The sequence below is a fragment of the Penicillium angulare genome (assembly GCF_028827245.1).
Source record: "Penicillium angulare strain IBT 27051 chromosome Unknown utg000007l_segment0_segment0, whole genome shotgun sequence".
NCBI lineage: Eukaryota > Fungi > Ascomycota > Eurotiomycetes > Eurotiales > Aspergillaceae > Penicillium > Penicillium angulare.
The window spans coordinates 678,503-690,725 of record NW_026623166.1 but is presented as its reverse complement, the minus strand read 5'-3'; the positions used below and the strand labels follow the sequence as shown (position 1 = coordinate 690,725).

The 12,223-nt window shown below is 46.7% G+C and overlaps 6 protein-coding genes across 6 annotated transcripts; 3 read left to right on the top strand and 3 right to left on the bottom strand.

Moving 5' to 3' along the window:
• Nucleotides 1–1,707: 1,707 nt before the first annotated feature.
• Nucleotides 1,708–3,059, top strand: N7478_009521 (SIP1 domain-containing protein; the record flags this gene model as incomplete). The annotated part of the gene is made up of 2 exons (XM_056925735.1): nucleotides 1,708–1,931; nucleotides 2,066–3,059. The coding sequence occupies 2 exons, from the start codon at nucleotides 1,708–1,710 to the stop codon at nucleotides 3,057–3,059; spliced, it is 1,218 nt and encodes a 405-aa protein (XP_056775105.1).
• A 59-nt stretch (nucleotides 3,060–3,118) lies between these two features.
• On the bottom strand, nucleotides 3,119–3,652 carry N7478_009520 (uncharacterized protein; the record flags this gene model as incomplete). The annotated part of the gene is made up of 1 exon (XM_056925734.1): nucleotides 3,119–3,652. The coding sequence occupies one exon, from the start codon at nucleotides 3,650–3,652 to the stop codon at nucleotides 3,119–3,121; it is 534 nt and encodes a 177-aa protein (XP_056775104.1).
• A 506-nt stretch (nucleotides 3,653–4,158) lies between these two features.
• On the top strand, nucleotides 4,159–5,366 carry N7478_009519 (Qc-SNARE protein; the record flags this gene model as incomplete). The annotated part of the gene is made up of 2 exons (XM_056925733.1): nucleotides 4,159–5,249; nucleotides 5,315–5,366. 2 exons carry the CDS (start codon nucleotides 4,159–4,161, stop codon nucleotides 5,364–5,366), a joined length of 1,143 nt encoding a protein of 380 aa, XP_056775103.1.
• A 280-nt stretch (nucleotides 5,367–5,646) lies between these two features.
• Nucleotides 5,647–8,374, bottom strand: N7478_009518 (ATP-dependent DNA helicase 2 subunit KU80; the record flags this gene model as incomplete). Its single annotated transcript, XM_056925732.1, has 11 exons — nucleotides 5,647–5,664; nucleotides 5,729–6,198; nucleotides 6,266–6,477; nucleotides 6,536–6,921; nucleotides 6,977–7,495; nucleotides 7,550–7,610; nucleotides 7,662–7,830; nucleotides 7,889–7,956; nucleotides 8,016–8,082; nucleotides 8,141–8,195; nucleotides 8,246–8,374. 11 exons carry the CDS (start codon nucleotides 8,372–8,374, stop codon nucleotides 5,647–5,649), a joined length of 2,154 nt encoding a protein of 717 aa, XP_056775102.1.
• A 348-nt stretch (nucleotides 8,375–8,722) lies between these two features.
• On the top strand, nucleotides 8,723–9,452 carry N7478_009517 (DUF4149 domain-containing protein; the record flags this gene model as incomplete). Its single annotated transcript, XM_056925731.1, has 4 exons — nucleotides 8,723–8,754; nucleotides 8,832–8,865; nucleotides 8,940–9,228; nucleotides 9,286–9,452. 4 exons carry the CDS (start codon nucleotides 8,723–8,725, stop codon nucleotides 9,450–9,452), a joined length of 522 nt encoding a protein of 173 aa, XP_056775101.1.
• A 484-nt stretch (nucleotides 9,453–9,936) lies between these two features.
• N7478_009516 (sugar porter family MFS transporter) lies at nucleotides 9,937–11,981 on the bottom strand (the record flags this gene model as incomplete). Its single annotated transcript, XM_056925730.1, has 4 exons — nucleotides 9,937–10,121; nucleotides 10,179–11,409; nucleotides 11,469–11,545; nucleotides 11,597–11,981. 4 exons carry the CDS (start codon nucleotides 11,979–11,981, stop codon nucleotides 9,937–9,939), a joined length of 1,878 nt encoding a protein of 625 aa, XP_056775100.1.
• Nucleotides 11,982–12,223: the final 242 nt, after the last annotated feature.

Here is a 12,223-nt window from a genome sequence, read left to right as displayed (position 1 = left end):
GGGTTGTTCGGGTTGCATAGCTGTAGCTGAACATACAAGACCTTGTGGGGCTTCGGGCTTGTGGGTCTTTGCGGTGGATAACGGGGTCTATAAATAAATAAATAGTACATAGGAATCAGTCAAACTGAACAGTATCGGTTGATTTGCATGACTATTTTCACAACTTTTAGTACTGTCGATGACTTCATCTTGGAATGTGTCTTGGTCAGAATATTCCGAATGCTAGCGTCGACATTTTTAGTGGGTCATCAACTCTTGACGATGGGGCTTTTGTAAGTCTCATATAGCAGCCAAAACAAAAAGAAACGAAAAAAGGGAAAGTGAAAGCGAAAGAGAAAGAAAGGAAAAAGCACCGGGGGGTTTCGAACCCTCGAACTTTTAACTTGTTGAATCCAAATGGATTGGATTCTGCCCAAAAAGCATGCCGCTTTCCACCCATTGTGAGAAGACATTATCACTCCATGGGGGGAGGAGTAACCTACCCTCGTCCCTGGGGGCAGCAGAAAAAGCTGAATTAGTACGCCAACGGTCAGCGGCGGAAAATCTTCCAGAATACCTTTGGGTTTAGATGTGCTCAACTACCACACCACATCAGCTTTTTTGAGAGATGGTTCCGATGCTATTATTCTGATCAAAATGATCAAGTCTCAAACTATTAAAAATAACAGAGAATTTGAGAGCTTTAACAAATTCTAAATCGAGGAAAAGAGTACTAACGTTTACTCTCTATTATATCGCTATTTACCATAAGCTATACTTAAATAAAGAAGCAAGTCAAAATACCATTCAAAAGACAATTCAAAAGTACCTATAGGATACCTTTTTTGTGAAGTGGTTAGGGTGAAGAGGATGAGCGGAGGTAGTACATCACAGTGGGCTCTAGGTACCGCTATTCGCGGGCGAAGGGAGTGTAGCGTTGGATGGCGTCTTGAGTAGTTGTGTCGGGCCCTAGGACCCAATTCTCCCTGGTGGCCTGGCGTTGCTTCCAGCGAGGCTGGCCTACGCAGCAGTAGTTAGCCACACCCTACTCCGGTAGTGGCAGTGGCACTCACCTGCGTGTCTCGTCTTCCAAAAACGTGACAGACTTGAGGTTCTACGGTAGAACAAGCCTAGCAATTCTTTCCTGAGATGCGCATAACCTCCAATCTCGCCGTAGTTGAGAGTACGCTAGAGCTCACACTCGAGGATCTTGGGGATGACAGCATAACGGCGCGGGCTGGGTCTAGGAAGACCCGAGTCACCACTATCTCAGACAACGATAGGTACGCGTCCAATAACCTATAGGACGGCTTCAGACAGCTTGCGATATCCACCACCGACTACTGTACGCAGATTCAACCAATCATATTTTTCAGCCGCATGCTGATACCCGCAGAATATTACTACTTATTGGGCGACGGAGTTGAAGGGGCGTTCAAGTGACGTCAGGCCACGTTCTCTAAGTCGTCCGGCTTAGGTACGGATCAACTGATGCTCGCGGACGTGGGCCACTCTAGCGCGGCCTCTCACTGCGCTTAATGCTTATTGTAACATACTCTGGGGCGTGAGGTTTACTCGGTGAGCAGAAAGCGTGGAAAGGGGTAGCCAAGATTTGCCAGACATTATCCGATATACTGTATGGCTCTGTGGTGGATCCCCGATAAGGCACGATAAGCATGGATAAGCTATGCTAACTGCCGTCAAGCTCCATTCTTTTTCAACATCGCGATGCCCAACAAACGAAAAGCATCCATGGCTCCCCCCTCTTACAAAAGGCCCCGCATCTCATATGAGGACGAAGAAGATCAGTCTTCTTCTGTGACACCTTACGAGAAGCCTGTCAACCACCCACTCTATGGCCAGAAGAACGCGTTCCCAGGTCTGGACGATGGGGGCGACGAACTCTGCTACGGCGACGCAGATGATGGGCTAGAATACCTACGCATGGTTAGGTGAGTTTTGTGATTTTTTCCCGAAATCCTTGGTCGATGTTTATCACCTGCTAAACATCGCCAAGTGATCCCCATCGTTTTGGTTTTCCTGTGCGCCGTGGAACATTATCTAACCTTGCTGCATGAGCTTCTAGATCCGAGGCGAGTGCATTACCGTCGCTATTTAGCGCACAGAGCTCAAAAGGAGATAACGATTCAAAACCCTCAACGACTACAACTATCACCGAAACAAAAGCTCCATCCTTTCCGCCCGGATTCTTCGATAAGGAAGAGGCATTCGTCGCCCCGGTTGAGCACACTAAAACGACGGTCGCTACATCGCAAGAACTATACCCCGAAGCACAATCTGCATACTATAACCTCCTTCGACATCGATTCCTTCTCCTCCGATCTACCCTAAAATGTTCCCCTCCAGCTGCTGTCATCGTGGCTCTTGATGACGCCCACCCGATCAGTCTCCCACGCAGAGTCGAGGCTGCGCGTAAGGAATGGCGACGACTTGTCATGTCCGTGGAGCCACAAATGGCGCAGTTAGCCTGTATGGACATGGACAGTGTGTTTGGTGTTCTGCAAATAATGGCGCGCATGATGTCCGACGTGCTGCGAAGTGGAGACGCCGAGAAGATTCGACGCATCGGTGCATGGGCCTGGGGCCTGCTAGGAAAGTGTCGGGAAATTGGCGAATTATCTACAGCAGAGGTCGGAGACATCCGCGACCTCGGGAAACGGGCTGCGAAGATTTTGCAAAAAATCCGGGAAGCGGATGATACCATGCAGATGGAAGATGAGGAACTGCCTGGCTCAGAATCCGGGGAAGAAGAACAGCCCCAGGAGGAAGTTTCAGCAGGAGGAGATGAACCTGAAGGCCAGACGACGCAGACGGAGATTGAGAGCGGCAATGACGCAAATATGGCTGATGCAGTAGACGAGACTGCCGAGTTGGAGGCGGCTAAGGCGCGACTTCAAGCCAAGATGCAAGATAGCGGGGACAGTGAAGTCGATACAGACAGTGATTCTGTAGCGAAACAGACTCGTGCTATGCTTGATATGGTCATCATGGTGGTTGGTGAGTTTTATGGTCAACGCGACCTTTTAGACTCGCGGGATGTGTGGACTGTTTCAGTTTGATATATCCAGCTTTGAGAGAAATAAGATACCCCCATTGGAAATATACCAATCCAACTTCTTTATACTTGCATACATTCGGATTTTCTGGCAACTACCGCTACCTCGAACGGCGTTAGTCCGAGATCTGGAAAACTGAGCTCCGAGAATGAAGATTGGCGAAAACAAGGCTCATAGTCTGGCCAGTCAACCCGCGGTCCAAGCCATATGATCAACTCGACGGCATTATCACCATATGTATCCATATATCTTGAAATCAGCTTAGGATCTCGCGGGTAGACAAACATCCACGCTGTGGCATGTTGAGCAAAAGAATACAAGCCCCATGTCCCGGGCACAACATGCATGTCTTCTTCGGCTATGTAACGGTTGACGGATGAGCTTACTTCCACGCCGTGGACAGAGACATCTTCATCGCTGTGAGAAACTAGACCTTCTAGTAGGCCTTGTCCACTGCCAATGGACAATGTGAATGCCGGCTTCTTGGGTAGGATGGAGATTAGAGATGTAATGAATGTTCTGGAAATGGCTAGGCAACAGTCGGGAAATCGTGTGGGTGATGACGATAATTCACTGATCATCTGGGTTACATCCATTTTGTCCAGTTGATGTATGCCTGAATCGAGGATTCAGATGCATAGGAAAGATGAAAGATGCAGATGCAAATTTGCTGATATTGATCAGCTGCTTTCCGTATATAGTATAGCGGTAAATGTGGTACGTGTCTTTCTCCAGGCCGCTCTATACTGTAAAATATAAAAACATGTTGTATGGTGCTTCGGTTATCGTGGGAGATGTCTATTTCTGCTGCTAAAAAAAGCAGTGTAGCAATTAAAAGTGCTCAAAATATTCTTTATAGCTAAAACATGTACCAAAAGGTCTATTTTGACGGGTTCATGATCTAGAGTGTTGCGTGTCGGTACCCCCAGGCACAGGACCAGATCTTGGGACCAAAATACGGTATTACAGTTACCACGTCAGGCTCAATCTAGACTAAACCGATTCCGGTTCTTGCGTCATGCGAGCTACTCACGCTATCTTTAATGCTTATCAACTGTTGATCGCTTTCTCCTCTCAACTTTCCTCTTGACAACTCTTCACCATGGCCCCAACAGTCGAAATTGCTATACCTACAACATCCCTCTCACAAAATACCCCTCAACACACCCTCTACCACATAACTCTCCGTCTTCCGCTACGGTCCTTTGCCGTCACCAAGCGTTACTCCGACTTCTCTGCATTTCACGCAACGCTGATCAGCCAAACCAATGCCCAACCCCCAGCTTCCCTCCCCGCAAAATCCTGGTTCACCAATACAGTCTCCAACGAGCGCCTACGCGAAGAGCGACGACTAGGTCTTCAAGATTATCTCCAAGCTATAAATGAATCTCCGGACGCCCGATGGCGCTCCTCTCCAGCGTGGCGTGCATTCCTGAATCTCCCCACCGCGGCAGTCTCTGCAGCATCAACAACCAGCAGCATCTCCTCTAGGCTCCACGCGACCATAACAGACCCCGGAAATGGGGTTAACTCCGCCATCAACGACCCCACGCTTTGGCTTGACTTCTTCCGTAACATGAAATCTCATCTCCACGATGCTCGACTGGCTCTTTCACGCCGCGACCAAGAAACAGTGCCCCAGAAACAGCATGAGAGCTCTGCGCAAGCAAAAAGTAACCTTGTCCGTGCGACTTCTATGATATCTACACTGGAAGAAGGTCTTGTGAATCTTAGTGGTCGGGGGCAGTCGTCTAAAAAGGATTCCGCTGCACCTTCTCTCGGAGAAGGCGAGTTACGCCGTAGAAAAGATTTGCTTATTAATGCACGGAAAGAGAAAGATGGACTGGAGAATTTGTTACATGCTATGGCGGCGAAGAGCCAGCTTGATAATGCCGTCGCCTCGGTTAAAGATAAGGATGCGCTTTTGAAGGTTGGGAGTGCTTCGGCGGCAGAGAATGGGCGTCGCGCGCCGGCAAAGTCAGGCAGAGTGCTCGGGAAGGAGACGGAGCGGACTCGTGAACTTGATAATCAGGGCGTACTGCAGTTGCAGAAGCAAGTTATGCAAGAGCAGGATGCAGGCGTTGAAGAATTGATGAAGGTTATTATTCGACAGAAAGAGCTGGGAATTGCTATCCATGATGAGTTGGAGGTGCAGAATGAGTTGTTGAAGTTGGCGGATGAAGATACGGACCGGTCGGTTTCCCTTCTATCGTTTGAGGTATATGCATGTCTTGTGTTTTTACTAACTTTTATCTTAGTTTGCAAGCAAAGCTCGACATTGGCAAGAAGCGCATTGGGAAGATTTCTTGAAGAGGCTTTTCTTCTTACGATATACATATTTGGCATTTCATGCATTTCATTCTCAGTTGAGCGTTACTTGGCACGTGGATTATACTTTATTCTTGATTCCCAGCACGGGCGACGGTTTTTATCTCTTTCAGATAGATTAACTTCACTATCTATTTATCTTCGAAGCAAAAAAGAACTCCCATAGATGATCTTGTAGATGAAATAACAAATTCGCTCATAGTAGGAATCGCGATAGAAAGGCAGAAAAATAATGGATGAAAGGCCGAAAGGCCGACGGCATTTAAGATGGAACAAGGAACTTCGTAATCAAGTCAGTACAACTTCGATACTAAAAGGCTTATCTCAAAGAGATATCAACTTACTGCAGCTGCCTCGTCCGCTAAAACCTCCGACCTCTCTGATATATCCTGATCGATAAGTCCCAGCTTACCCTTTCGAATAAGCCACCAAAGCTCCTTTCGATCCCCACCGAGCTTCTCGCCTAGGATCTTCTCTTTTAGATCTCGCACAAGCTCATTGTACAAGGCAGGCTCTTCATATTCCACCAACTCCTCTCGCATAGTCCCCAGTCCCTCGACAACGCGCTCATAGTTTGCATCGCCTAGACTGTGCTTGATCTGGTTCTCAATGATATCGCTCATCTGCTTGGCAGCATCGTCTATAGTCTCGACATTATCAGCACGAGAGAGAAACTGTTTGAACTCTGGAATTGCGTTTTCGGGCGAGATTTTGGCTCGCTTAGGTTCAAGGTTGAGGAGGGCATCGACGTCCAGACCGGAGAGTGGCTTCTCGGCTTCACGGTTGCGTTTGCGGCCTTTGGTTTTGGGTGGGACTAATTATCTTGGGTTAAATTTTTCTTTCTTTCTTTGGTATTGATTTATGTTTTGTAGTTTTCTCACCTTTCTTGACATCCGCTGCAGCGATAAGGTTCTCTAGTTTTTGTTTTGACTTGTTCACTAGATCTTCCTCCGGGTGGGAGAATCTAGTGAGCGTTGCAGATGGTTCCTGGATAGGATCTTCGGGGTGCACTGCTCGCCATTTTATTGCCGACTGAATACGGTGTAGTACCGGGGAGTAGGAGAAGTCGATTGGTAATTCGTCCATGGTGTCTCTGGTAGATTTGATCAGCTACTTTTTCCAAGTTTATCAATGATATTAGTTCGGCTCACCCGTCGTCGTCTTTGATATTCAGCTCCATGCTATCCACAAACTGGTCCATGCTCTCTTGTAGACTGGCGGTTGGAAGATTGCGATGCTCGGTGACAATTTTGCCTGATACGGTGGCAACCTTGTCTAGACTTGGAAATCGGTATGTTCGCAGATCCTCTGTATATGGCAGCGGGGCTTCCAAAAGACATTCAAAATCGTGTGCCATGTAGGGCGCCAGAAGCACAAGAATTGGCGGCTTGGCTTCCTTAATCACTAGCCGAGCCACTGCGTAGTCCTCTGCCTCATAAAGTGCATGGATTAAAGAGGACAACGCAAGGGAGCCTTTTTTGTTTCCTTTGGATGCGGTGATAAAGCTGACTTGGGAGATTTGTAAATAGCGATCGTACTGTATGATAGAATTAGTATAAGGGAGGGATATCTCGGTTATTAAATAGACATACTTTGTTTTGGTCAATGAAGCCAATGATATCCAGGCCGGCGTAGGTAGTCAGTGAGGTGATATTCTCATCTGCTTCACTGATATGCACAGCCGTCCGTCCATACTCATAGCCCTTTGCTAAATCATCGCGCTCAACATCTACCTTGCCCCCTGGGGCTGACTCGTCGTCAATCTGATATGTTCGCGACATTCGAACGCTAGTCATTGAATCGGCTTGACCGGCTTCTTGTGTGGCTGAAGGGCCGCCATCTTGACCGGCCTTTGTGCCAGATTGCGGAACGAATGAACTTGCCGAGGGAGGTTTGGCGACGGAAGTTTTGTAGCAGCGCTCAACTGGAATTCGTAACGCTGTTTCGTATTTCCCTGGGTCACCAAGAGTGAGGAATCCTTTGAATGTGGGAACAATCCTAACGTCTTTGGTTTCAGGAATGTCCACATTCGCAACAGCATTCTCCAAGGTCGCGAAGGTTCCGCCGGGACAATCGCTGGCGAGATCACGAAGAAATTTTTCATTAAGTGCCTATACGATTAGCATGAGGGTGGTACAACGTCGAATCTTTTGGTTTGGACATACCTTTCTTTCATCCTTGTCTTCTTCTTTTACTCCCCATTCAACATCATCGAAATCAGGACCACTGGGCCGAGTTAGTAAAATTAAGAAAGACACAAATTATCAAACATCATACAAAATGAATAACTCAATATTATCTTCTTTCATCTTGTCTTTGATGTCATTCACGTTGTCCGGGTCAATTAAACCGGTGCCATTGGTAATCAGCACGATTTTGCGCTTGTACTTGAGTTTCCGGCAATGGGTGCTGATCATATGGATGGCCAAAACCAGAGCAGAAATAGCTGGTGATTATATGTCAGTTGAGATAATCTTGAACGGAATTGGGCCTGCCTTGCGTACCATCTCCCTTGTAAGTATGGCTTGGCTGAATTGCATTTTGCAGTTTTCGAATATCAGGCATGAGAAATCTATACACCATGTTAGCTTGGTCAATTCGTCAAGATTAGAAAGCCCAGCAGTCACATACTGTTTGAGAGGAGAAATTACTGAAATGTTGGCGAAACTGTCTTCATCTTGAAGCTCATTCGATGTGTCTAGCAATCGACACGTTAGATTCTCTGGATGTGCCGGGAAATTGAATTGACATGTTACCATCAGCCCGCAGGGCAATAACTCCGACATTGGCCGTTTTCCGACCGGTAGAAACCTATTGAGAGCTATTAGCTTCGAACATTTCTTTGATTGCGAGTCACATACGGTGGTGGTGATTTTGTCCCAGACATATTGCATGGCCCATTCGAGATCTGTTATGGAGCGACCATGGCGTTTTTCTCCCATAGACCTCGCGACATCCACGATGTAGACTGTAGCCTCTTTGTCTGCCATTTTGAAGATGAAAAAGAATGTAGGTCTGAGGAGAAGATTCAGCTAGGTAGAAGTACAGCAAGTAGAACAGGCAGACGCGTGATATTTCCTTTTTAGTCTAGCGCCGAACGCGAGCACATGACATCACCTTATTGCCGTGGTATTTGTAGGTTGTGCGTGTGCGGGAAGTAAATAGTGGATATAGGTGCGTGGATATAAATATGAGCAAGGATATTTCCGTGGAAATATACATCACATTACTCATGGAGCTAGCTCCTCAGCTTTCCCCTACGTCCTGCCATATAAACTCTGGTACTACATCTTCCATCTGTATATATATACTACTGTTAGACGCCGAGCAACAGCAATATGAACGACCCCCGACCTTACCACTTCATTGGGTACGTTCTCAGTCTCAGACGCCCAAACGGAAAAGAAGATCTGTTCAAACTGAAAATTGCTAACACATTTGCAATAGCTACGGGACTCTCTTGGGAACCCAGTTCTTCCAGGTGAGCTCAGCTTTCAAAGAAGAATTAGTTTAGGATGATACATACGGAGCCTTGACCAACTAACGTCAGACTAGTCCTTCATAGCCGGACCGGTCGCATTCCGCGCCTTGCCGCGGCCGCAGTTTGCTTCTTTGCAATCTGCCATCTTTCCCGTCTACTTCTCTCTACAGACTGCGCTTCCCGTGGCTATAGCCTTGACTGCTAGCAAGGGCGGACAGGCACTTGGTATCTCGGGCCTTGTAGCACCGGAGAACCGCTACAGCACCCTAGTGCCCCTTGCTACCATTGCCGTCACAGGTCTAATCAACAATGTCTTTTTGCGCCCACTCACCATCAAGATTATGCGCGAGAGGAAGCACCAGGGTATGTATTTCAAATATATGAGCATAAAACTGATCTCCAAATGTCTGACTTCTTTAGAAACCCGCGATGGCAAGAAGAGCTATGACCCTGCACCACACTCGAAGGAGATGGTCGCCTTGAACAAGCGTTTCGGCCGTGTCCATGGTATTTCAGCATTGATCAACCTGGCTGCTTTTGCTGCTACACTTTACTATGGTGCTGTCCTTAGCAAGAGACTTGACTAAGAAAAGGAGGCGATTGGGTCATACCTGCGTCTGCATTTTGGAAGTAAATACGCATCTGCATCTCGAGATGTGTTTTGAAATTGGCAAACATTTTAAGATTTCAATTACGAAGGACTATGGCGTCCAGAGGGACACACTCTTCGCCATATATGACCTTGACGGCCTAGTAAAGCAGCATCTGTACTGCAAACTCTGAATAGATACATCGTAGAGAAAGAAGTAGAAAAACAAGTCAAAGGAGAAATGGAAAGACAGGTAGAAAACTATTTTTATAGATGTTTTAAAGATATTTCTTAGAATAGTAAGATTGAAAATCAATTTGCCAAAACTACCTAGTACTTTATCTTCCAAGCTTAACCGTCCAAGGTTGGTTAAGAGTATCATGCACATGTGGAGTGTCCCTATATTACAAATATTGTAGTTTAGTACTGCTTATCAAATTCCGGAAACACACCCAATGGACACAATCCAAGTGTCACTAAATCTACTTTGATGCCGTATCGCCGACCTCTGCAAGACGTTCAGCGCCCTGATAGAACTTAGGCAACGGCTCCAGCTTTTGGCGGAGGATCCAGACACGGAAGTGCCATATAGAATTTCTAATCTGGTATGCTGCATGCTTTCTCGTAGAAACAGAGAAAACTTGGTCCAATTCCTCTAGGGTCAGTGCTAAGTAATCAAAATGGTTAGTATATAGCTATGCAGCTGGAGAAGATGGTAACTCACATTTTGTCTCCGGAACAAAAAGTAGAATTAGGAACCAGCCAATGATACACCAAGCTGCATACCATGCAAACGCTCCTTGGGGTTTAAAGGTATCAAGAAGATGAGGCCACGTGAAGGATAAAATGAAGTTAAAGCACCAAGTTGTTGCTGTTGCCCACGACATGCCTACCTCTCGAACGTGCAGAGGAAATGCTTCAGCAGAGTAGGTAAACGGGACAGGTCCTTCACCTGGAGAATAGAAGACTTCGAAAAGATACATTCCTGTCGTTACCATTGCAATCCTCTTGTGGCCGTCGTTAGGATTAATCCAAAAGGAGAAACCCGTCCAGAGCAGACAGATGGCTAGGAAAGGAAATGTGAATAGTAACAGATTTCGGCGGCCCCAAGTATCGATGGTGAAGACGGCGGGTAGCGCAAAGACCCAATTAAGAATTCCAGTGCCCATAGATGCTAGAAGTGCGTCGGACATGCTGTATCCAGAATCCAGAAAAATAGTGGTAGAGTAATAGGCAATCACGTTGACACCACAGAACTGCTGCATGAACATCACGATCCAGCTGGCTAGAGTAGCACGACGGTTGCGTGGAATAGTGAAGAGTTCCATGAACATGCTAAAGAAGTTTTTGCCCTTGTTAATCTCCCGCTCGAGCTCTACACCAACGTAGGCATAGTAAAGGTCTCGTGCGGCCTGAAGATCTGTAGGTCGGAGAATCTTGAAATTGATATATGCCTTATTAATCTTGTCTTGCTGGATGAGCCATCTGGGCGACTCGGGGCAAATATAGACCTGAGCACAGACGATCAATGGAAGAACAACCGTAGATCCTAGCATGAGACGCCAATTGAGGTCATTCCCGACGTTCATGAATGCAACACCCATGATATTACCAAGCATGATCCCAAATGCTGTCCACATCTGCCACATCATGACTAGCGCACCACGAATGGGGGCTGGAGAGCACTCGGCTGCGTAAATTGGAACAGTTGTGGACTTTGAACCAATGCCAAGTCCCAGCACAAACCGAGCGATGAATAGGTTTACCCATGAGTTGGCAACACCTTCCCATACCGATGCGATGGCCGCAATTAAACAAGAGATGAATATAGTACCGCGCCGAGCAAAGTATCGGTTTAAGGGCTCAGTAAGCCAGCAGCCAAGGATTGCACAGGCTAAATATGGTGCACCGACGACTAGACCAGTAAGATTGTCACTGTTTTCAATGCCAAATCGCTGGTTTGAACCTGTTAGCATGATAACAAGCGATATAGTCTAGCATGGTTCTCAACTACCTTGAGATAAAAAGCTTGAGCACCGTTATTGACCGTCTCGTCCATTCCCTGCACAGCAGCAGCCAAAGAGCACATAACTAGCAAAGGAGATTAGTTGTGACACAGGGAAGCGGTTCATTTAGACCTACTTGCGAGCCAATATAACTGCCATGGCTGATGCCACTTGTGCGTATGCTCCCGAACAAGAGCCTCCCTCTCATGCTCATTCAGCTCGGGCAATTGTGTTGCGGTCTCAGGATTTTGTGAGATCAATGCGCCCTTCTTAAAAGTTTCGAGATCATCTAGGAGGTCGAACTTCCTGCAGAATGCCTCGACATCTGCAAATAGCTGATCACGAGGGATATCGGCCAAAGGGTTCTGAAAAACGGCATTCAATTGATTCGGGTCCCGGGACTCAAGGTCGACATGTCCACTGTCTCTTTTCTCTTTATGCTCATATGATGGTGGGTTGTCAGTCTTACCATTGGAATCCTCGCCGGAGTCCATAATTTCTCCTTCTTTCATTGTGTTCATTGTGAAGATTGACCTGTGCCTAGGATTGTTTCTTGAAATTTAAACAGTGGAAGAAATAGATAGTAGCGGGTAGAGAATCGCCCATCCGAAGTATGAGGGGAAAGGTCATACTACAAGAAAAGTGGGCTCTGGGGATAAAGTCCTTTTAATTTCATGATTGTCATTATGGACTAGGACAAAGCTGACATCTTACATTGAGCCAAAGCATGTTTTTTTTCATTAATTTCCCCTTTTATCAGTGA